This window comes from Gigantopelta aegis, chromosome 8, assembly GCF_016097555.1.
Source record: "Gigantopelta aegis isolate Gae_Host chromosome 8, Gae_host_genome, whole genome shotgun sequence".
In the NCBI taxonomy this organism is placed as follows: domain Eukaryota; kingdom Metazoa; phylum Mollusca; class Gastropoda; order Neomphalida; family Peltospiridae; genus Gigantopelta; species Gigantopelta aegis.
This window is the reverse complement of record NC_054706.1, coordinates 66,815,442-66,842,180: the sequence shown is the minus strand read 5'-3', so window position 1 is coordinate 66,842,180 and position 26,739 is coordinate 66,815,442. Positions and strand designations below refer to the sequence as shown.

The window sequence follows — 26,739 nt, the reverse complement described above, 5'->3', positions numbered from 1 at the left end:
ATTTAGTGTATCGTACGTATGTTTGTAGCCAATTTTCTCTTTTAGCAGGATGGCATGCTTAGTTTAAATGGGAAAATGGGATTTTTTAATGACGTAAAAATGTCATCCGTTAAAGGGCCATTCCTGAGTTTCCTGCAATTGTTAAGATGTTATCGACTAACAGACTTTTTAACAATTGTAATTACATATCAAATATATTTTTCTGCATAAAATATTAGTGGCTGTATATTAACCGTGTTTCTGATCGTTCTAATATTTGTACTAGGTCAAATTTCATTTTATTTGCTAAAATATTTTTTTTTTCGTATGTACGAAATTATTTGAAGATAAAATTCAGTTTGGGCTTCTTACAAATATTAAAATGACCAGAAACACATTGAATATACAGACATCGATATTCTAAATAAGAAAATATATTTAATATGTAAGTTTAATCGTAGAAATATTTAATTAGTCGGAAACATCTTACAATGCAGCAAACTCGGGAATGTCCCTTTAAGTTGTGCATGGCTTTACCTAACCCAAGTGAAAGACTACTCAAATATTTAAATACATTATTAAAAAAATATTTGACACGGTGGTACTGAAAAGTTAGCAGGCAGTTTAATAACGCAAAACTATAATGACTCTTAAAAATGCATGAATTCGATGAATGTTTATGAATAACCAAAAGTGGACTAATATGTTTAAATCTATTATAAGTATATCTACAATCGATTTAATTATACATGGTGACTATTTCATTACTTTTAAACTGAAACAAATACTAAATAAATTTTGGAAAGATACTCTATACAGCTGGGTACAGATACAACAAAAACAATACCCACAATTTATAGATGACATTTTAGGTATTAATATTTGGTACAATAGTAAAAAAAAAAAATATTCATAGTTTAGTTCAATAATTCTTAATAATGTTTTGTTAAGTTGATACCCAATAAAGTAAACTGTTTTAAACCCCATTAAAACAAATATATATGGAGATAAATGATCGACGTGCCTACAACCTCTTTCTAATTTAAGTGGTGAAGAGAGAAATGCATTTTGTATTATACTTGATCGGGAAGTATTATACAGTGCTTTAATCCAGTTTTAATTGACGTCTTAAAGTTAAAAATATCAAGGTTTTATATATAAAAATATCAGAATATCGTCCAAGTCGGGAGTTGGGGCAATTACAATGCAACCGTTCAGTTGGCTAATTTCGTCGTAACAGTTGACAGTCTGATACTATCATAACGATTGGTTTAATACTAGGTTAAAATATATACATAATATATAACTTTCGTTTCAGGAATCTTCAATGTATTCTAGAATATTAAAAAAAAACACACTAAGGATCATCTACGTTAGGTCCGTATATATTCATAAGGTTATTATAGACAAGACACGATGGTGTACTCTGTATGCGTTAATATTAAGAACATTTCCAACATTTGGTATTTACAGAACAGCAAAGTGGTGAATTGAATATTCAAGACATGTGGCCACTCCAGCTCTTAAATAAATCGGCCAACTCCAAACGACTAAATTCCATAGCTATATCCAATGGTAAGCTACCACGTCTGCATTTCCCATTCACTTGTAGTGTTTTTCCTTTGTGCAGGAGCCAATCGCTAATCTGAACACTGCCTCCTCGTGCTGCCATGTGTAGGAGCGTCTGCCTCTTTCGGTTAATGGCATAGGGGTTTGACCCGTGCTTGATCAGCAAAAAGAAAGCTTCAACGAAACCTTTACTGGCAGCGTACATCAGTGCCGTGGTTCCGCTATGAGATCGGCAGTCGATACGCATCCCTACCGTACTCACAAGCAACTCTATCAAATCAACATTGCCGTTCATCGCTGCAAGATGTAGGCAGGTAAATCCACCAAAGTCAACCGTTGTCATATTAGCTTTACAGTGCATAAGAAATTGAACCACTTGTAGTTGTCCATGACGGCATGCGAACATTACCGGAGTCCTTCTGTAGTCATAGGAAATCACATCGATGTCCATGCCATAGTCAAACAAGGCCTGTACGATTGTAACACTGCCATGTTTGCAGGCCAGATGCAGACAGTTGTGGTTATAGTTCTCGTAAAAATCCTTTCTTGGTATAGCATATACATCTGGGTTTTTGCTGAGCAGGTAACTTACAAGACGTTCATACCCGAAACGACACGCAAACATGATAGGCGTTCTTCCATGTTCCCCTCTGCAGTCTACGTCCATACCGCTGTTTAGGAAGAAGCGCACGATATGCTCGTGGTTGGCTCTGCATGCCAGGTGGAGACCATAATCATTTTCTTTGTTCACTCGTAGTATGTCCGCCCCGTTCTCTACCAACAGCTCTACAACCTTTAAGTGACCTCTGTTGCTGGCGAACATAAGTGGCGTCGTCTCCGTCTCCAGACAGACTGCATCTACGTCGCATCCTTTCTGTATGAGGCAACTGACGACATCGACGTGGCCACATGCACTGGCGATGTGGATCATGCGACTTCCTGGGTATCCATGGTAATGGACATTCTCCATAGGGAACAATACCTTATTCACGTCAGTTGGAGACAGGCTACTGAGTACTTCGTCTGCATCATGAACTGTCGCAAAATCACCGACTGGGACTTCCAGAGATGTTTCTGCGTCAGGGATTCGTTCCAGCAACAAATTCAATATATGTATATCACCGTTAAGACAGCAGGCTAGACAGCCCTGTAGAAGTTCAGTTTCACCAAACAGTGCTGACTGCAGTAGCTTTACACACAACCCATGTTGCCTTAGTGCCGCCCAGAACAAGAAGTAATAGCCTGTACCCTTGTCACAACAGTGAACTACTTCATCACAAATGTCGATCAATTTGTACTGAAAATCATCAGACATGTGTTTGTTCAGCAAACTTGGGTGGGACATTGGAGAAGCAAGATGACCCTGTTTTATCTCCCGAATAAGTCTGTCAATCAAAGTGGACCTAGAATCGTCCTCGAGTACAATGTTATACATGTGTGTGTACAACGGGGCAGTACGCTGATCTATCGCCAGCCTGTCACTGATAAACCGCAACGAACAGTGATCGATAGCAAATTTCGGGTCAAGTTCACCCATGACGTAAGCAACGGCGTCATAAACATTGTGGTTGAATAGCACGTGTTTGTTTGTTACAGAAACTAGAGTTCCGTCAAATAATAAGAATGCCTTTAACACTTCTGTTTTCAGGGAATCTTTAAATGACTTTAACCCTACAATCGATGCAGCCTCCTTCAGGACAATGTCCAAATCTTCATGTGCGAATTTAATGCGGTCTTTGTCAATCATGTTATTGAACCAATCGGTGTCTGTATGCAGAACATGTGCATATGTATTCACAGAAAGTCCTAGCATAGTGCTTTGTAAATTACAGTCACATGTGGGATCGTAGGTGTGTTGTTCAATCCCATTGTCTAATCTAACCTTTTCATACAGGCTAACATCCACTGAAGGTTTAGGCACGGGACATCTGGGCACACGATATATCAGTTCAGGAGCCGTCTCCTCGCCATCAGTAGTATTGGACTCCAACATGTCATGTCCAGTTATAAATTCTTCCTTCTGGCTCTCATCCACACATAGAGCAATGTGACCACCCTTCTGGATGAGGAATATCAGAGCCACTTTTTTCATATCAGTTTCGTAGTTATCGATAGAAAACAGTCTTCGGATGTCTGCAACAAGAGCATGAATATCTTTTTTTAACCTCATGGCTGCAACGTATAGATCTCGAAAACGTTCATTCTCATGATAAAGTTCAACAAATCGACGACATAGGTATGGATACCACGGGGCACAACGGAATTCCTGTAATATGTAAAGTGGCAGGAGGTCTGGATACATTATTCCAGCATGCGTCAAATGCTTAAACAGCATTTCCTTTTCTTCGTTTTCGGTAAGATGAATTTCGGACAAATTTACAATCGATGGTATCTTGAAAAACGTATTGTCAAACTCGCTCAACTGTTTAGCATGGGCATTGAATTCGTAAATGCCCACAGTCAACACTAATTTGAAATCTGAGGTAAAAGCACCTGCGTTGAATACACGACTCTCTAGTTTGCGGAGAGTCTCGAAATATCTCTGCAGACTCTCTGCTGTCACATTGTCGGACTGCAGAATATTATCTAGCACAAGGCAAGTCGGTTTGCTCCACTCCTCTGGTTGTAAGAGGCCACAGCTGTCTGCGTTTTCTTCTACCAGCACCTCGTATCCATCTTGATAGTACTGGTCGGCCAGCATCAGTGCATGCGTAGTTTTACCGGATCTCTGAGCGCCACAAATTGTTACCCATCCCATATCGTCCATGTGACATTTTGCAACTCCATACCAATTGGTGAACAGAAATGTACTTTTTATATCTGCTAACTTTCTCTGTAGAGACAAGCCTGGTGCATCGCCTGGAATATATAAATAAAGAATGAATGAATGAATGAATGAATAAATGTTTAACGACACCCCAGCACGAAAAATACATCGGCTATTGGGTGTCAAACTATGGTAATGCAAATAAATAAAGTGATGATCAACATCAATATAAAAATTCAAGACTTAAACAAAAACAGTGTAAAGAACTGTGCAAAAACACAAATATCACAGAATTTTACGGATACTGAATTTTACTCAAAACTTCAATTTTGTGCTGTATTGGCCATTCTCAAAGAGAATGTTACACCCCTGCACCACAGTGAGGTTACAGCACACGCAGGGGATATAAATAAAGAAATCAGTAAGTAATTCTGAACGACGAAATCGTAACTTATGACCAGAGTAGCGTTTTACGAAGTGATCTCAGAGCAGTCGAATGGGCATCTGGCAAAATAGTGGTTGGTTCCAGGACCGTAGCTAGCGGGGGTGGGGAGCACTGTCGTCCCCCCCCCCCCCAAAAAAAAAAAAAAAAAACAAAAAACAACAAAAAAAACAACAAGCAGAAATCAATTTACAATTTACTGGTTATTGATATTGACGTTTTTCGTATGTAACGTTCCTAAAATGGCTGCAAAATGTAATTTCAGACACCCTAGTTTCTTTCACCTGCCATGCTTGTTCGTTGCAAGAATTCATCTGCTCAATCACCTATAGAAATCCTAGCTACGGTCCTGTATTTCATGAATCTCTATCTAGTGCCTCGTCTATAGGAGATCCTTTACTGGACAATACATCCTTCTTGCACCGCCAAGAGGACTGCCACCCCAAGACTAGTTTTACTAAATCAAACGTAGCACTGGACAGGGCTCATTGGAATAAGTACAGTTGTAAGTAAGTAAGTAAATAAATATTTATAATAAAAAAAAAAAAAATTAAATTAAAACTCCACCAACTGAATACAATTACTCTCACATATATACCTATTGCCGTCATACATTTTTTCCATCTCTTAAATTCAAGGTCCATAACTCTGAAAAGTGGGTAAATCACCATTAAACTTCAACTTGATCTGTAAAGCTGTATACAAATATTAAAAAATTCATTTTGATATCTCCAGGCATTGCAAAAATCCAGAAAACAAATTTTCACATCTCCGAAGGTTAAGGACCATAACTCCATCAAAAATGGGTCAGTCGCCATGAAAGTCAAATTTAATTTTGTAATAGACTGTATCAAGTCTACGTTCTATATATATATATATATATATATATATATATATATATATATATATATACTAGGTAATCAGCTATATTTTGTTGGGTACCTAGCCATGGTGGCATTAAAGACAATGAAAAGGCAGCTTTTGCTGACAAGTCTGCTTTGAGTTAGCCCCAGCCATGTCAGTTTTGTAGCCCGAGTACTCTGCCGTTCGAGAGCTATAGTCCTTCCCACAGGGTATGTCTTTTTTCATACTATGGAATTTATTACAAGTTATTTATTTCTCAGCCGATTGTTTTCTATATTGCACACATTTTAAAATTATTTGTTTTTTGTTATTTCAAAAACATTTTTACTTTTCTTCTTACGTCAAACCAAACTGAAATTATTTACAAAAAAACTTTTTTTCTAGGAGGATGGGACGGACTATAGCTCAGTTGGTTAAGTCCTCGCTTGAGGTGCTTATGTAGGATCAAATAACCCTGGTTCATCCATCCAACTGATTGGGGTTTTTTCTCGTTCCAACCAGTGTACCACAACTGGTCAAAGACCATGGTATGTGCTTTCCTGTCTGTTGCATTAGGAAACATGTAGCTGGTTTCCTCTGATGTTTTGGCATTGTTAAACAAAATAAACTTTAACAGACTAGATGGCTATTTGGACGGTTATGACCGTAACCGTCCAAATACGCCTAGCTCTCGAAAACAGCAAAGTACTCGGGTTATCCAATGTTGGTGTCACATACAGTGTTTTCTAATCAGCTTCATTCTGTCAAGCCAGTTCTGGCAGAGTGGCAGTCCTATAGTCGGTGCAGGAAGAATGAGGTGGTCTTGTGACATGCTTGCATCGGCCACACACATTTAACTAATTCTCCATTCATTTTAAAGAAGGACACGCCTCCTTGGTGTGAATATTGCCAGTGTACATTGACAGTGCGCTATATTTTGCTGGAGTTTAATTATCTGAAGCCGTCGAGAAAAAGATATATTTGGTAACAGAAATGTAGTAAAACGTATTAGATTCCACGCAGAATCAATTTTAAAGTTTTAAAGACATTTTGATTTAAATATCCGAAGTATTACAACATATTTACCTTGATATTTATACTGTATTGTATCGCCACATCTCCTTACACTGTGGTTTTACATAATTGTATCTTTAATGTAAATAATTATATCCATACACTTACATGTAAAGTTTGTTTTATTTAACGACGCCACTGGAGCACACTGATTTTTTATCTATTGGACGTCAAACATATGGTCATTCTGACACAGGGTTTTTTTTTTTTTAGAGTAAACCCGCTGTCGCCACATAGGCTACTCTTTTACGATAGGCAGCAAGGGATCTTTTATTTGCGCTTCCCACAGGCAGGATAGCACAAACCATGGCCTTTGTTGAACCAGTTATGGACCACTGGTCGGTGCAAGTGGTTTACACCTACCTACTTGCAGAGCACTCACTCAGGGTTTGGAGTCAGTATTTGGATTAAAAAGCTCATGTCTCGACTGGGATCTGAACCCAGTACCTACCAGCCTGGAGACCGATGGCTTAACCACTGCGCCACCGAGGCCGGTACACACTTACACACAAATTTGTTTAACACTCAAAAGCCGATGTGTTTTTGTAATACACATGGGTTTTAGCGTATCAATAAGTTTTAAATATAAATAATTTATTTTATGTAACTAATGTTTTATTTCAGGTTGTTTGTGCTAAAAGCTAACTGGTAGCTAAATGATCAAATATATTTTAAAGTAATTAATAATTTGTTTTCAGATCACATAAAATACAGGCTGTTCTTGTATTTAACATATCAATTGTATTTCAGTGCAGGTACTATGTACTGAGTTTAAAGTTCAAGTTTTCCCAAAACAGTGTAATATACAACAGCGTGATGTGTTCATCTTTTTGTCCTATTCTTTAGAATCTAGCATTCAATAACCTTTTATGACCTTACCACTAAATGCACGTGCATGCAGATTTGTTTTCCTTTCACAGAATTTAACAGTCAGACAATAGTTAGCTGCGGGTGAAGTCGGAGTTGGAAGTTCTTACAGGTTAGAAATAAAACTCAATCCATTTATAATTGTATTATAATATAGTGGTGTGATTGTTTGAATGAAAGATATTATATGTTGATAGTCTGGTTATTTGTATAGCTGGAGAAATATTGTATATTTTTACATGTATATCAGCTGGTAACTTAGCTGATATTCACATGGTTACTTTTTCCATATTCTTTATCATTGAACTATGGATATTTTAAATAAGTAACTTTTTCTTTAATGTTAATGTATGTTGTAATAAGAGCATACAAGAATGTATAGGTTTTACATGTTATGTAATAAGTTATTTATATAGCTTATTTGTTATTTAGGTATTTAGGTTGCTTTGGACTAACCGAGCCTTTGTTAAATCCACAGGGTATGTGAAAAGAGATTAGTATTATATTAAGACGTTATTCTTATATGTATCGTGTATACTTTAACTATAAGTAATGTTTAAGACTATTGGATAAAAACAATTTATAAAGTTAAATATTATCTCGCTTTATATATTCTAAAGCCAGTAACGTTAATTAATAAATAGTAAATATATTTTAAGTAATTATTATGATTTTGAATAATATATAGATTTTGAGTAATATATGTGTCATTTCCCTTTGAGATTTTATGAATTGTAATTTTATATGATGTGTATATATTTGGATTTTATTATACGTGTATATTTAGTAGACATTATATTGTGTTGTATTTATTACAGTGTCGTTATCGCTATCGCGTTTTCACTGCATAAAAGATGGTCCATGCTTTCAGTTCTCGTTTTCTGTGAACCCTGGTGCAGGGGCTCAATTCACTAAACTGTCGCAACTTTGCGATATCGCAGTGCAATGCTAAAATACTTGCAAAGAGGATGTTTTGTTGTCTAGCAGAGCCTAAGAGAGATTTAGACCCCTGATTGGTACATTTGTGTGCTGGGGTATCGTTAAACAGTCATTCATCCATCCATTCGCTTGTTACGTTTTGAAACAGCTCGTTAGATAATGTATCCAACAGTCAATCAATCAACCATCTGACTCGTGCTTACACCCAATGAAGGTTCAAGCACGACTGTCTTGTCACATCTCCGAGATTCCCCGGTGGATGTGCCCAAGACAGATGAATCTAACAACAGCCACTCGTGTATTATTTTCTATATACATTTGTATATCTTACAAAAATGGTGTTCCTTTATTTTCTTATGCAGTTCAGTATACTATCCCAAACCATAGATTTGGAGGATATGTTTAATAACTTGCTATCAATATGTCTTGGTGGCTTTATTCAATAAAACGCCATGTACAGTTTGGGAGGACTTTCCTTTGGCACTGTCGCTAACCCTAACCCTAACTCTATTTATTATAAGTATTTATAATGGTATTTATACGTTACAGTGCCAAAGGAAAGTCGTAGGGTTTTTTTCGACCGAGGGTAATTTTTCTACGGAGAATACCGATTCTTTTGCCTTTGAAAAGTGACCTCCGATCGGTATTCTAGGGGGTCCAAGTACCACTGGGGTGCGACCTCAGTACGTATAAGCTTTACAATGGTTTAACAATCAAGTCAACTAGACCTGTTGTTTATTGCAAACACTTAACATACCGTCTTTCTCCGTCATCTTTAGATTTTCTTTCCTGCCAGTATTATTGCGCTGTTTTCTTTATCTTGCAGAACACCTAAAAATTACATACAGAAGGAAATATAATTGCGCATAAACAAGTAGTGCACAAAAGCAAGTTACGATACTATTTAATCTCTATCAGGAAATACGTTTATCTGTACTTATGTTCATGATTTCAAGGCATATAATAAAGAATCAGGCGCATTATAATGTGTAAGAAGACAAATTGCCAATACAAGTACATAATATTTAACATACATGACAAGAACATGCAATATTATTAACACAGAATATCCTACAGTTAACATATAAAGGGACTATCCTGAGTTTGCAGCCATTGTAACATGTTTCCGACTGACAGACGTTTTTGCGACTACAATTTCATATTTAATACATTTCTTGTTTAGAATACCAGCGTCTGTATATCCAATATTTTTGCGATCGTATACTAATGTTTTTTGTAGCTGTCATTGCTCATTTTAATCATCACTTATTGTTTTGCATTTACCATAGTTTGACACCCAATAGCCAATGTATTTTTCAGACTGGGGTGTCGTTAAACATCTATTATATTCTATTGCTCATTTTAATCATCACTTATTGTTTTGCATTTACCATAGTTTGACACCCAATAGCCTATGTATTTTTCATGCTGGGGTGTCGTTAAACATCTATTCTAGTCTATTCTATTGTTCATTTTAATCATCACTTATTGTTTTGCATTTACCATAGTTTGACACCCAATAGCCTATGTATTTTTCATGCTGGGGTGTCGTTAAACATCTATTCTAGTCTATTCTATTGTTCATTTTAATCATCACTTATTGTTTTGCATTTACCATAGTTTGACACCCAATAGCCTATGTATTTTTCATGCTGGGGTGTCGTTAAACATCTATTCTAGTCTATTCTATTGTTCATTTTAATCATCACTTATTGTTTTGCATTTACCATAGTTCGACACCCAATACCCGATGTATGTTTCATGCTGGGGTGTCGTTAAACATCTATTCTATTCTATTGCTCATTTTAATCATCACTTATTGTTTTGCATTTACCATAGTTTGACACCCAATAGCCTATGTATGTTTCATGCTGGGGTGTCGTTAAACATCTATTCTATTCTATTGCTCATTTTAATCATCACTTATTGTTTTGCATTTACCATAGTTTGACACCCAATAGCCTATGTATTTTTCATGCTGGGGTGTCGTTAAACATCTATTCTATTCTGTTGCTCATTTTACTTCGTAATATATTTATTTTTTTACGTACAACATTACTGGAAGGTGAAATCGGATTTGAGCTACTACAAACATTAGGACAACAACAGCTTGTTTATACAGCTGCTGATCGATATTCTATACAATAAATTATCTTTTAATATGTCATTTTAGTCATCAAAAAGGATCTGTTCGTCATATCAGTCCGCCTCGTCTGCCGTCATAGACAACAATATGTCTGCGGAAAGTGTGACGATGAACGTTTGTACACCCTGGAAGCTAAATTAAGCAAATACTTTCCAAAGAGACCTTTTATAATTATCCATCCAACAACTGTTTTATAGTTAAGGCACATCTTCGTCTGCTCCAAGTGTGTTGGACGTCTAATCGTATGTTCCATTTAAAAAAAAATTTAAAATCTCACTACTCAGAACAGTGTGAAGACTGCGGCCAACTATACTCTGTAAGGTCTGTCCTCCAGACATATGGTTGTCTATCAAGGCAGACCAGGCGGACAGCTGTGTACGAGTGTATTAACTCGGAGTGATCTCCAAGGACATCGCAGGGTTTTTTCCATAACCATGAAGATGGGTTTAGATGCGATGGTTGTAAGAAATTAAAATGAAACAGATGAGGAGTCGTGCTCGCATCGGTCATACATATATACTTTAATTTATTCTGAAGACGGATCCTCCACCTCAGTGTGAGCACTATCAGTGTACTCTGACGGTACGCCAGAGTGCAATCATCTGAAGGAAACTGGAAAAGATACATTTCGATGAAGAAAGGTGATGAAATCATTTCCATTCCAACCTGAACTTCTGTTGCAATTTTATTCTAAATTTTACTTTTATCTAACTGTGATATTGGTATTTTTTGCACAGTTCTTTACACTGTGTTTTTATTTAATTCTTGAATTTTTATATTGATATTGGTCATCACTTCATGTTTCCATTAACCAAAGTTTGACATTTAATAGCCAATGTATATTTCGTGCTGGTGTGTCATTCATTCGGATGAGGAAATCGGAAGCAAGCAAACATGTACAAGTATTTCGTCTGTTTTCATCAGGTACCATGGAGTGGTTTGTATCGAACAGATATATTGATCCCATATTCGTAATAAAGATATCTTCATCCAAGGAAACGGAGATCTGTGCACTTAAAAATAACAATGTCACCTAGACAGCTAGAAGCTGAAATAATCATGTTTTGTAGAATTTCGTTACAGTTTGTTGGTTATACTGATAGACATATTAAATTTATTTTATATACATATATAACTAATTAAAACACTTCAAATCTTAGACATATAAAATATAGGAATAACTATTAATATTATGAATGCACCTCAATTAGAAGTGTAGACATTACATGGAAGTATTAGTTGGTAACATTTGTGTTTTAAGTGAGCATCCTCAAATTATGTAAGATGAGTTGTGTTGCACAAAATGCCCTGAGAAGTACATGTACTTTTGTTTTTAAATATGGACTATTGATGTGTCAGTGCTCAGTCTAAGTTAAAACCAAATTACTACCTGTTCCACTAATTATATTTTTCTACATGTTTAATATATTATTCCTGACTAAATTCTGAGCAAACACATTTAATTTAATTACTTTTGCAATTTGTGATGGGTATACCATAGGTTACCTGTACTGCTTGTGCTAATGTGTTTAACCGTTCCAGTACAATCAGGTGCGGATTCAGGGGTTTTGTGGAAAGTGGGGGTGGGGTGGGAGGGGGACGGACACGATAAGAGGTATATCAATCTGATTAAAATTAGCTCTACTAGGTCTACCCTGGTAGATCTAACAGCATTGCGTGGACTCTCATGTCCAGGTGACATTTCATCTATAAATAACAATTCAAATATCGACCAATTACACTTCCCCGTTTATAGCGTTATTCGGGAGCATACAAATTCTAAAAATATCGGGCGAGACTATTTATGCAATAGGCGAATTTGCTGGTCTATTTCAACATTAAAAAACAGGGGGAAAAGTGCAGTAATAAACTCTGGATTGTATACTAGTATAAACAGATTTTATGGCTATACCATCACGGGGTTTTTTTTTTCGTCTTGAAACGAATTTGATATAAAATGTTATATTGGAATTAGTTTCCGGCATACTTCGTAATTTACCCGAATCATTTCGTATACCCTCGGCATAATCCTGAATGTTTTCAAATTCTTTTCAAATCACTGGCATGATTTTGCAAGTAAGGTTTTGATTGGTCGAATGAAAGGTCAACTGGACATGAGCTCCAACGGGCTGCTGTTAGAGTCACATGTAATAGCAGGGTTCGAACTTAACGGTCGTCCGATCGGCCCTGGCGACTGAAAACGACGACGGGCGACTGAAAACCCACAGTAAGGTTGCCCGCCTGGCGACCGATTTTTTTATTTTTTTTGTTTCTTCGTGTTTTCTCTTATAATCTGTTGCAATATTGTGGGGGATTTTAGAAAATATTATTCGGGCAAGTGAAAATAGAACCGGGCAAGTACAAATAGAACCGGGCAAGTGAAAGTGCTGTCACCACTTGCCCGGATGACAATTCAAAAAAAAAGTTAAGCGCAGACACTGTAATAGTGGAGCTAATTTTAATTAGATATATTAGGTATATTAACAGGTTTTTATTTTATTACTTATTTTTATTTTTTGATGTCGGCGCGCCTGATAAAAGAATATTTGAATTTTACTACCGCAGTAAACGTTTACTCGGTTAAGGGCTACTGTTAATAACCAGTATTAGGTTCGATAGTCTAACAGCAGGTTTGCTAAAAACAGAATATAAACATAATGCATTGCAATCTCATTACAAAGAGGCTATTTTACAAAAATGACCATACATTATTTACTAATTACGGGAAACGTCTCGTGTGTACACGCACACACACACACACACGCGCGCGAGCACTGTTGTGTCGAACTTGCTTCAGTCGATATATCGCTTGTATCAATATGACTGGTTGGTCTCGGCAAGTACGTGTATTAAAGGCGCTCAATCACGGATTTAGTGGGCCTTGTTTCTCTAAATACGGATTATAAATGGAAATTACATTCATTTGGAATACCAAACCTAGTTATTGTATGATCCAAATATTTTAATTGAACTACGATTGAGGTTATTCCATGACACGCTTAATTTTTAAAATTTGCAAGTCTTCTTATGAAAAGTCACAAAAATACGGCAAAACAGACTCGTAGTGACGAGGCTGTATATACGACAACCGTATAATATATTTTAGAATTTTATATAAACGACCGCCGAGACTTGGCAAATGAGGGCCGGCTATATAATAAAATATTTTTACTACTCAAAAGAATTTAAGGGTCAGACGATATTTTCGACATTATTTTCTGAATGTCAATTATATTAGCTAGACCATAATGTCACGCATGGTATTGTTCCATTTTGACGAAAGTGGGTCTAAGCAACCCATAAATGAATTAAAATCCACTGTCATTGACACTGTCGACTAGTTCTAATGGCGAAAGCATGCTTACATTTGCACGTAATTTAGGGCGAAAGCGAAAGGTCTGCTAAGTGCCCATAACTTGCTTTTTCACAAAGTGCTTCATTTGCACGCTTTGCATGTGTATTCCATGTTCCCAATGCTGAATTTCCGTATAATTGGAGCTTGCGTTCATGTACGGTGCACACTCCAAATTCGACAATGGTACGACGTCAACTGACTATCGAAGATCGAGGAAGGGCTATTGCTTGGCTTCAGGAAGGCAATACGCAAAGAAATGTTGCTCTGAGACTTGGTGTCAGTCAGAGTGTCTTTGGCCGACTGTGGCAACGGTACCAAGCAACGAATTCTGTTCGAAATCGTCCACGTTCGGGAAGACCCCGAAGCACTACAAATAGAGAGGACCGCTACATCACCAATATGGCTCTACGTCAACGCACAACCACTGCACGCCGATTACGTGACAATCTGCGGACTGCGACTGGAACTCGAGTGTCTGATCAAACCATACGCAATCGTCTGAGAGCCAATAATCTACGCTGCCGTCGCCAGGCTGTTCGACCACCACTCCTACCACGTCACAGAACGGCTAGACGTCACTGGTACACGCTTCATCTGCGGTGGCAACGTGTTCAGTGGGGTCGAGTGATGTTCACTGATGAGTCCAGGTTTAGTCTCCAGTTCAACGACGGTCGGGTTCGTGTCTACAGACGTCCTGGGGAGCGCTTCGCTGACGTTAACGTTAGACAACGTCACCGGTTCGGTGGTGGCAGCGTCATGGTGTGGGGCGGCATCTCTATCCACCACAGGACCCCCCTCTATGTGGTGGATGGCAATCTGAATGGAATCCGCTATCTGAATGAGATTATCCGGCCGTTGGTTCTCCCAGGCCTTCAGCAGATTGGCGGCGGGGCAGTTCTGCAGGATGACAATGCCAGACCCCACCGCGCCAGGGTGGTAACGGACTTTCTCAGACAACAAGGTATCGCCAGGATGGATTGGCCAGCATATTCGCCTGACTTGGCCCCAATAGAGTACGCCTGGGACGAATTAGGCAGGAGAGTTCGGGATAGCCATGCCCCTCCGGCCAACCTTCATGATCTGGGTCAACTTCTTATGGCAGAGTGGCAGGCCATTCCCCAAGAGTTCTTCAGACGTCTGATCAACAGCATGAGGCAACGATGTGTCGTGTATTCGCGCCAGGGGTGGATTCACACACTATTAAACGAATGTTCTAATGTGTAAAATCCATGTTTGACAACCTTCAACTTTGACAGCATGTCATGTGACTTTCTTGTATACAGTGACGTTTATTTGTGGGTTTTTGTAAATATGGAACAATAAATTAAATTTGTGGTGTAGTTTACATCATCAATCTAATACACTCTGAAACTTATTTGGTTATAAATTTTTGACCCTTAAATCCTTTTGAGTAGTATATATATTATTTCATGACGAAAATAACTGCGAATACGCTGAAATAAAATAATAAACAGTCGAAACATGAACTCACCATTTATTATTATTATTATTATTATTATTATCAGACACGTGTGCATGGAATTTGGCAGGGGAGAGTCTAGACGGTTACAACGCTATAGTGCTTGGTTCGAAAATGGATAACATGTTTTCCAGCGTCATAAATGTAGCATACGACCAGCCAGTCGTTTTCCGTTAAACGTTTGCAAATTATTTTGACTGATTTGCAAAGTGGTTGTTCGGTTTAATGTACAGCGTAAAAAACCCCCAAACAAAACAAAACAAAAAACCCCAAACAAACAAACAAACAAACAACAAAACAAAACAGTATAGGGGCTTACTGTCGCATGTTTTGCCGTCCAAAGGCTGGCTAAATTATTACTTAATCCAGTTGAATCCAGTTCTACGTGCTGGGACAAGTTCAGCCTGCCGTTTGTGCGTGTGTGCATGCACGTTAATCATGCATTTTTATAGACCACCCCCCCCCCCCCCCCCCGATAAAACACCGCCCCATCGACCCCAAAAAGGTAGTAGTAAACTAATAATAATAATACACTATTGTTGTTGTTGTTATTATTATTATTACATGTATTATAATGTTAGAAAAATCACGTCGCGGTGGGGTGGGCGGGGGCGGTTGGTACAGAAACATTACATAAATTTAGAGGAGGAACCGGGAGTGGTCTCGGCGTTACTGGTATAAAAAATATGTATTTTGAGATTTATTGCCCCTTGCAATTTTGCGCTTTTGAAATATGACTAAATACAGCAAAATAACCTTTAGTCATATTTATTTGCGGTAAAATTAACTTTTTAAAGTTTGTACGTAAGGAGCCTCAAAATTGCAATCAGAGAAAAATTATTAAGTTCAAGCCCTGTTGTTAGGTTGTGTACTGTCCGAAGTTTCTCTTTCAGATAATCTACCTCAGCTAATGATCATTTGTAATTTTTATATTTATTTATTTATTTATTATTAATTTTTTGTTAGTACTGTAGGGGCAATATTACGCTATTCATAGATTCATATAATCCCCCCCCCCCCATCCCCACCCCGTCTTCCCTGTTCAGAAAACGCACTGTTCGTACAGTACTTGGTATGTATTCCTCCTGTTTCAGATGGTTCGGTAATATGGATCAATCAAATACTTATTTATCGCCTATATACATTTTTGCCGTGAATATAGCCAGCCCTCGTTAGCGGCCGTCGTATATATAGTCACATCGTATATAAACACTGTCTAGTTCAGAGTATTCTTTTAAAATGTAACAATTCCTATCCCAAGTCAGATGCTATGGCATATTTTGCATAAAATATATTTGACAAGGTGGAAAATGAAGATGTTTGTAATTATGATGTTTAGAGGTTTTTTGCGTATTACTAACGATAAATTTACCTATAGATGCAAAGGCCAAACCAGTCGGGATTGTCGACATTTAACATGCCTCTGTTACTAAAATAAATTAATGTATAAGCTTATTATCATTCAGTACTTATTTTCATTGTGGGTTTTTTGTTTGTTTTTTCTATTTACCCTACGTCACAGAGGACGGTAAAGCGTTCTCGTTACACGAACTTGGTAAATCGTTTTGACACTGCGGTTATTCGGGGGATGCCCGTCACGTGACTCAAAATAATACGTCACACCTCTGCTCTCCAAATTGCCGTTATTTTTCTCCGAATTATGGACCGTTGACATAATTCAATTAGTTTTACAAAATATCAGTAATAAGAGAGTTATGATAATTATGTAGATGGTTAAATAAAGTACGTTTAGCGACAAATCAAATGTATATTTTTCCAGATCATATTTTGTAAGATCATTAATTAGGTCAACCATCCGTGACAGAGCGTCTTTAACTTCTTTTTTTATCTGGATTGAGTCGATACGTTTAAGTCGATATTAGGCTACGTTTGTGTCGATATATTTTTTTGGTCCCAACGTAGACGTTTATATGGAAAAATGTCTCTATATGTCGAGATTATCCTAATATTATGTGTTAAAATAAATAAAATATTTTTAAAAGTAGATATGAATTGTGCTATCTGAAATCAATGTCCTGTCGGTATTGTGAGCATGTGACAAACCATCGAACGAGTTGCCCACGATAGGAAAATGTCAGAGACTTTCCGACAGCTGGCGCTCGTGCAATATACACCATTCCGGTTTCTAAATTTGTACTGTCGTAACGCATCGATCGGTATATCCACTCTATTATTCCCGACCTAATTATAAGCATGTGTGTGACTGAAGCGTAGAACGGCTAAAAATTAAAGTAAATAATAAAAATCTACTAAATTACGCAGTTGGTGGTAAAAATGTTTTAATAATAATGGAAGAAAAAAACAGAAGAAGAAATTTCAATCAAATCGTGGGTTTCCCTACAGTTCTCACAACTTTCTATCAAATATCCATCATGCTAAAAACATTAAATGTGTACATATTTGACTGATAATACTTGAGTGTTTGCAATAAAAAACGGTAACACCATTTAATAAAGTTTTAATTTGTAAAACGCCACGTTCCATTCTTCGCCGTTTACTTCCGGGTTCTATTCAATGTTTGTTATCGTGATTTAATATGAAGATATACAGATATACGTGTTTAAAACCACAAATTATTTGTTTGTAGAGTAGTGTAAATTCAATCAAATTTTTTAACATAATATTTTATTTTTAATAGATTATTTGAATAAAAATAAAAAAGCCTAACCCAAACAAAATTAATACGGTTACAGTATCACAAATAAATATTATATGTATAAAATGTAAAATCAATTTTAAAAAATATATATATATATATATATATATATATATGTATGTATGTATGTGTATATGCGTCCGACTGCCGTGCCGTCCGTAGGATTATCCTGCGGTAGGGGAGACCGGGGCACAATGGGACATTTTTCACTTAATGACTCCTAGTTCTGAATCTTCTTACATCCTCTAGATGTTTAAGCTATGTGGTGAAAGCTATAGATGCTGGCTACATATAATGCAAAGAACAGTGGCAGGGCTCTATTGTAATATGTCATAAACGGCGATATTAAGGAGGGTGTCAAGGTGTCCCATTTTGCCCCACCCAGGGGTACAGTGAGACAGCATATGGGGTACAGTGGGACACCTTCCTGAGTACAGTACAACAACATCAGAACCAAAAATATAGCTGAAAAAGTGCTTTTATTAATTGGAAACAGTAAATAAATAAAACGTTCAAAATAATGAAACATAATAGGCATACTGCCCAACCTCTTGAGTATTATGCTTAACTTAAAACAAATGTACTTAATCAACGTGAACTGGAATGAACAAATGAACTGTGAACACTATAAACTACTTCTAGTCCCATGTTGTCACAACCAGTTTTGTCCTCAGTCTAGCCTAAGCCAGTGACTTGTTGAATGGTGAAAGATCAACCTGGAATCTTGAATATGTAAGATCGCTTTGATGAACGCCTCATAAACATGATTTCGTATTCTACATCATCTTCAACAATGATAATTTCCTGGACCTCACCAATGTAATGAATTTCTCTGTTTTTCTCTGTTTGGAACCTGACAAGTGCAAAGTCATCTTTCTTAAGGCGCTCACTGTGCCCCAAGGTCAGCTTCGGCAGGCCTAGATCTTCTGCCACATCATGATCCTCACTTTCAGCATGTGCCGTAGAATCTAATTTACTTATTTTTGAAACACTTTCACTGTCAGTCAGCAATTTTCGTTTCCCTTTGGCAGACCTACCAGTTTCAGTGCCCTTACCATTTTTACTACCTCTTTTCAAAATATCAGCTTCAATTGCTTGCTTCACAGGAGTATCCGTTAGGATTTGTGTTTTGCCCTTTTTTCGTCCACCTGTTGTCTTTCTGGGTGGTGCCTTTGGCAATGGTGAAACTGCGTCGATAGTAACTGTTGATGTTGAAGGTGTTGGGCCTACTTCTGCTGGAGCAGTAGGCCTACCTCCAGAACTTCCTGGGCGCAAATCACTTGCATCGTCACGGTCATCGGGAGCTGCTGGGTGAACATCACCTGCATCTTCACGGTCTGTCACAGAAGATGGTGCAAATTCCTCATCATTGAATATATTTGAATCAAATGGAACAATACCGGAAACTTTAAATCCAGCAGTGATGTTCGGGGGGTAAAAGCTATCGGGTATACAGACAGGAGGTTAATTTAAGCTCAATACTATAATAATGATTAGTTAAAAATGCCATTCTAAGGAGGGTGTATATCATGTTGGGACACTATACTGTACTATACATGTCCCACTGTGCCCTGGCTGCAATGTCCCACTGTGCCACAAACTGGGTTTTTTTTTTTTAAATCAATTCACCAACAATGCTGTGTACATATACACTCCGATTGCTACGATAAATTTTAGGCTCAGAACCAGGCCTATTGCGTCATGCATAATTAAACTTTGCACCATACAGGTGCTCAGTACAAACACATTTTGTATATCTTACCTAAAATTTACTTTGCGAGGTAAAAATCTGAAACAAAAACCCATGTAAATGGCTTCCTAAGATTTCAGCCAGCATGTGGGTAATCCCATAATGCATTGTAGGTGACGTAATCAGGGAATTCCCTCGACCTACTTTTGAGAAAACTGGGTTATCTCACTGTGCCCCATGTCCCACTGTACCCGGTCTTCCCTACCCTTGCAGCTTACACAGGGACGCAAAAAAAAAAAATTACGTTTTGGTTTTTTTAATTTAAAAGTAATAAATAAACTGAACAAATATAAAAATTTCCAGTTTCATGATGTTTATGTATATAAATTCTATATTATATTTTGCATTTTATTGTTATGGTCAAATTCTTTTTTTTTTCTTTTTTTTTTTTTTTTTTTTTTTTTTTTTTTTTTTTTTTTTTTTGGGGGGGGGGGATCAGTAGCAAAAACCAAACAGTTTGTTTTGTTATGACTCAAGTATTTAATTAAATTTCATATTGCAAAACAAGCTCTTCAGTCTTTTTAGAATAACCAACAATGAAAAGAAAATGAATATTAGTATTACAACATCTCAGCACATTTTAAATTTGGTGCTAAACATTTGTGTTTCAGAAAAACAGCCTTCATAAATTTGGCCCACGGTCATTTTGACACTTGGCCTAAATACTGACTCACTGAGAAGGTAAACCCATGACCACCACACAGGCTACTCCTACCCATGATTACTTTAATTTCAGCATTTTCACTTTCATTTGAGTTATTTGTTCACACCTCCATCAGAGCATCCTTTGGTAGTGTTTTTGACAGTAATTTCAGATATGCTTAGTATAAAAAGAAAATGCATCCTACATACATATTACATCTTACAAAACAGATACTCAACTAGTAGGCCCCCTATAGACAGATTAACAAAGGAATAATCAAATTTAATATAAAGTTTTAACAAATGAAGAGAAAACATTCTGACTTGTTTCTGGGAACATGACAAAAATATTACTACTACTGCTACTACTATAACTACTACTACTACTAAAACTACTACTACTACTACTGCTACTACTACTGCTGCTGCTACTACTACTACTACTACTACTACTACTACTACTACTACTACTACTACTACTACTAATACTGCTACTAATACTGCTGCTACTGCTACTGCTACTGTTACTGCTGCTAGAACTACTACTGCTGCTACTACTACTATTACAACCAGTTACTACTACTGCTGCTACTGCTACTGCTGCTACTACCACTACTGCTACTACTACTACTGCTACTGCTGCTACTGCTACTGCCACTGCTCCTACTACTGCTGCTACTGCTGCTGCTGCTACTACTACTACTGCTATTGCTACTGCTACCGCTACAGCTACCACTGTCGCTGCTGCTACCACTGCCACGACCACTACCACCACCACTACTACTACTACTACTACTACTACTACTACGGGCTTTAGGACGACCAAACACACATACCGAAAAAGAATTGAACACACACATATAAAAGTTGTTTCCGATTTAACTAAAATCTTTCTTTAACAATCACCAACATACTCTGTTCTTAAGACAACACACGGCGACAACGTCTTATTTTAGTTTCCACGATTTTGGTAATGTTAAAACAAGATTGAAAAAAAAGAAAAAAAGAACTTAATTTGCGTACCTGGATATGATTCAAGATGGAGTCTCCGTGAAGCCCATAATAGAGGCTATTTAGAAATTTCACAAAGTCATCTGTTTAGTGTGCTAGGGAAGTGGAAACACGGTGGATCGATCTGGAAGCTGTAGATTGTGATATCTGTTACTTGCTAAACTGGCTTCTAACTCCAGTGTGTTGCTAAGTGTTATTCATAAAACCCTTCTAATGATAGCAAGATTCTAAGTTTCTTGCTAAGTCTAGAGTCGATCGGGAGTACCTCTAACTCATTAGCAAGCTGCTAAGTCACTTGTTTGTGTTACGTAATGCAGTCAAGATGGCATGTAGAATGTTGCAGTTGGTGGAGTTACGACAAGCAATGCGACGGGAATGTATTTTCAGGGATCGTAAGAACCCTTTGGATGTGTTTTCCGACTCTGAACTCATAAAACGCTATAGTTTTTTGCGCATGGGAATAATGCGTATTACGGATATAACATAGAAACATACTTATCTGCCCTTGACTTGCATAGCCCTAAGCAGTCCCAATCAGCCACTAAATGACTTCTGGCGCGTTCACGCTCCAGTTGCTTGCAACAAAGGCCTTTTGTTACTACTGAATTGTGGAGTAGTCATCGAATTGTTCTTTTATTTTTTGACGTTAATAAAGTTTTATATTACTATTATGTCAGATTGTGTGCAATCTCCTTCTTTTACAGAAAATAAAATGTACAATATGTTTTGTGTTCAACAGAAATACTTACGAACACGTCTTTATAGAACGGTGAATATGCATCAAGGCTTGTCCGGCCAGTCTGTCTTCTCACATGGTGTTTCGTAAATAGGTTTTGGCAAGCCATAGTAAAAAAAATCCCCCAAAACAATACAAATGTCATTAATGTTTGCTACTGTTACGGCACTGTATATATATATAGCGAAAGCGAGATGGATACTTTTTAAACAACGAGTTGTAAGATAGATCGGCTCTAACGGACACGAATGTAGTATTCTATTTCTTACATATCTTCAGAAAACAGTTTTAAAATAAATTTAAACGCCTTTTCCAACTAAAACCTATGCACGGCCCTAGCGCTTATAGTTAACTTGAGCGTCACAGACAAGTCAATTTTGTACATCACAGAATGATCGATTCGACCGTGCTTTTTTTCTGCTTTTGTTTTGTTTTGTCATTGGATGGTATGGCATTGGTAACCTGGTCATCACATAGGAGCAGCTAGTCTTATGTCTTTAAAATGTTATCGCACGTATGTGTGTTAACACTGTATGTGGCATGGGCGGATCCAAGGGGGGGGGGGGGGGGGGGACCAGGGGGACGCGTCCCCCCAAAAAATTGTTCAAGTGCCCTCAAAATGTCCAAGTGCCCTTTTTGTTTGTAGAATTATTTTTTTTTTAAGTAAACAATAATTATATTGTAGATAAATGAAATCAAGATTTTCGTGTACATGCGCAAGCTTGCAGATATGTGTCTGTGTTATTGAGTCTCAATGGGGCCCCATTGAGGTTCTAACTCGAGTGACGCCAATTTACTTCATTATTGCTAGTATATTATGACGTAGAACTGTAGGAATTCATATTAATTGTAAATATCAAAACTTGTAGTAAGGTGCCCTTTTGACGAGTCAATGTGCCCTTCTTTTTTGGTCCCCCCCTAAAAATATTTCCTGGATCCGCCCATGATGTGTTATCGAAAATTAACGAATGATGTTCTCCCCAACGGGTGTGTAAGTAAGAAGTCGTGATTATGTATAGTGACGATTAGTCACTTGTTCTTATAAAGACGTTTCATCGGTTAACTTATTATTATTATTATTTAAAATTACATTTATTTTGTAGGCTATAGTAAAAAGATCAGTGATATAAATGGTTTGTAATTTTAACAATATACCATTTAGGGCTTGAAAATATATTTTTAAAAACCGCATCGCCGCATCAATTCGTGGTTGGGGGGGGGGGGGGGGGGTTGGCCTTATCCGTAAAATGCAAAAAAACAAAAAACAAAAAAAGTATCTGTATAGTCAATTGGTAGATTTTGCTTTTGTTTTGTCAAATAAATAAAATACTGTAGCCACTTAATTTAACTGAACAATTGATGCAATGCAAAGCAATGTTTAATTTATTTTCAGAATATTTAAAATTTGGAACGTAAATAACAATTTTGTGCAACTATTGTGATATGCAATATCACAATTTTACAGATACTATCAACATGTTAATTCTAAACTAAAATTAATATCTGTGCAGTAGATTCGAAACCTGCCAATTGACACTTTGTCTGTCTTGTGCCAGAAAATAATTTGAAAGTATGATGACCTAATAAAAACACTTGACACTTTGTCTGCCTTGTGCCAGAAAATAATTTGAAAGTATGATGACCTAATAAAAACACTTGACACTTTGTCTGCCTTGTGCCAGAACATAATTTGAGAGTATGATGACCTAATAAAAACACTTGACACTTTGTCTGCCTTGTGCCAGAAGATAATTTGAGAGTATGATGACCTAATAAAAACACTTGACACTTTGTCTGCCTTGTGCCAGAACATAATTTGAGAGTATGATGACCTAATAAAAACACTTGACACTTTGTCTGCCGTGTGCCAGAAAATAATTTGAGAGTATGATGACCTAATAAAAACACTTGACACTTTGTCTGCCGTGTGCCAGAAAATAATTTGAGAGTATGATGACCTGATAAAAACACTTGACACTTTGTCTGCCTTGTGTGAGAAAATAATTTGAGAGTATGATGACCTAATAAAAACACTTGACATTTTGTCTGCATTATGCCAGAAAATAATTTGATTTTATGATGGCCTAATAAAAACACTTGACACTTTGTGTTTTTAAATATTACCGTACAATATGTTGATTAGTACAAAATTAATAGCGTAACGTTTGGTCAGTTCGGTGTACCCAAAGCAGAAAAATCAACACTGGAGACAGGTAATAGTAAGTAACCAGTGGATTTGGTAATTATAGGTAAATGAATGTGAACTATACATATTCATGTGAACAAATTGCAACATTTTTATTTAGTGTATATCTTAAGTACATACTTGTATTTCATTTTCACATTATAGATGTACCAAATTGTCATGTTTTTGTATTACATTTATACTTTTGGTTTACAACTGTCACACTGAAAACATTTGGCCTATAACTTATTTAGTCAAATATGGGGCAAAATCTAGACTTAAAATGATATATGCTCATTAAATCGTTTTTGCAATTTATTTATTTTATTTTTGGCATCAATCAGTCTTGTTTATAATAGCAATATGTATGCAAGTTTGAGATTCTGAGCGCGCTAAGAAACAAGTTTAAATTTCAGATGACACAGGGCCTATGGCATCTCCAGCCTTTTGAGCACAGTAACAAGAAAAAACAAGAGGAGACCATGGCCCTATCGGCCCTCAACTCTCCCGCAGCTCCTAATACACAATTTGAAGAAGAAGAAAAATTGTTCGAGGCATGCAAATAACATACATGCAAAATATAGACATAGAATAGTGAAGATGTGGTGTGCCCATTAAGACGTAAAAAAATTTTTTTTCTTGAAATCGACCCTATCTAAAAAAAAAAAAAAAAAAAAAAAAAGGGCTACTTGATTCTTATTACAGAGCGGCCGAGAAATTGAGGATATTTTTTTTTTTTTCATTATCAAATATGATTTATATCTCATCGAGTGAAGTTTGCATTCCATTCCAATATTTATTTACATGCTCATATACCACGAAGGTTTCAAGCATGTCTGTCCTGGGCATAATCTCTGGCCTTTGCCAGTGATTAAGTCCAGGACAGAAAGGGGGGGGGGGGGGAATGAGTTTGAAGTTGGCGGAATTTGGAATACGTATTTAGTTGTGTCCAGCGGCTGCGCGGACCGACTAGTAGACACCGAAAATGGGCCGTGTTCTGACTGGCTGAATTTCGATTCCTTCGGGTCTAACTAGAAAAACCTATGTCTACAGAGAATAACTGCACCTATCATCATGTCCGGACTAATAATTTAAACCCAAAAATAAGTTTGACTGCTCGGCCGAAAAGGTTTTAAGGTGATTTGAGCAATTGAACGGGCGCCAAAGTAAATTGCGTTGGACTATTTATAAAAAAATAAACAAGAATTTTGAAGCTCGATCGAAAACGTTTAAAGTCCATCTAAGCCCAAAAAGGAGGATACCTGTCCTAGGTAAGGTTGTTCTACTTCGGGGAGCTTGGAGTGTCTCGGAGTGACGGCAGCTGTTCCTTGATTTGCTGGAGATGTTTGACCACCAGGGAATAGTCGGGGCCGCAGACCGCTTTGAGCATCCTGTGGATCGATCTGTTGTCGAGTTTGCAATCATATCTTACGAGTCGCGCTTGCGCGACAAGTGTGATATGATTGCAAATTCACGAGATGAGATATAAATCATATTTGACAAAAAACATGAAATGTCCTATTTACTATATAACTTTTGGCAATTTACCTTTATTTTTAAAATGCCAGCAGCAAAATAGTTCCGGCTTTCTTACAGTGAAGATAACACTTTCTACAGTGACGATAACACATTTTAGAGTGAAATAGTGACATTTTCATTCTAAAATGTGTTATGATCACTGAGTGACTGATAACAATTTTATTTCACTGATATTTTAAGATATTTCACTAAATGTTATATAATAGATATGTGTATTTTGTATAGAAATTGCGATATGGAAAACTTCACCCTGTGTCTGCTAGCCGTTATAAAGGTTTTGACGGGGTGTGGCCTATGTAGGTATGTGTTAGGAATACCTATATTAGTATAGAATATACAGTCTTTTAAAACGCTACTTGATTCTTGTTACAGAGTTGTCGAGAAATATGTGGATTTTAACAGGGTGTGGCCTATATGGATATGTAGTAGGGATACCCATCTTAGTATAAACATACAGGTTTTGAAACGCTACTTGATTCTTGTTACAGAATGCTTAATAAAACGGTTATGTTGTATAAATTATACGGATATTAGTAAAAAGAAGACTATGAAAATGAGTCTTGTTTTTTATTTTGTTTTTGTGTTGTGTTTTTTTATATAAAGATGTAACAGAAAAATATCAACCTTCACTGAAAGGATTCGAACCAGAGACTCTCAGTACGAGAGTCCAGTGCTCTACCAACTGAGCTAATAGGAAAATTCCCACTAGCTACTGCCAGTAGGAGCACTTTATATCAA

General features: G+C 37.0%; 1 protein-coding gene across 1 annotated transcript; it reads right to left on the bottom strand.

The window, feature by feature from the left end:
- Nucleotides 1-389: 389 nt before the first annotated feature.
- Nucleotides 390-19,986, bottom strand: LOC121378968. Its single transcript, XM_041507378.1, has 3 exons — nt 19,901-19,986; nt 9,238-9,311; nt 390-4,407 (listed from the first exon to the last, which is right to left on the bottom strand). The coding sequence occupies exons 2-3, from the start codon at nt 9,251-9,253 to the stop codon at nt 1,478-1,480; spliced, it is 2,946 nt and encodes a 981-aa protein (XP_041363312.1). The 5' UTR covers nt 9,254-9,311; nt 19,901-19,986; the 3' UTR covers nt 390-1,477.
- Between the last annotated feature and the right edge of the window lie 6,753 nt (nt 19,987-26,739).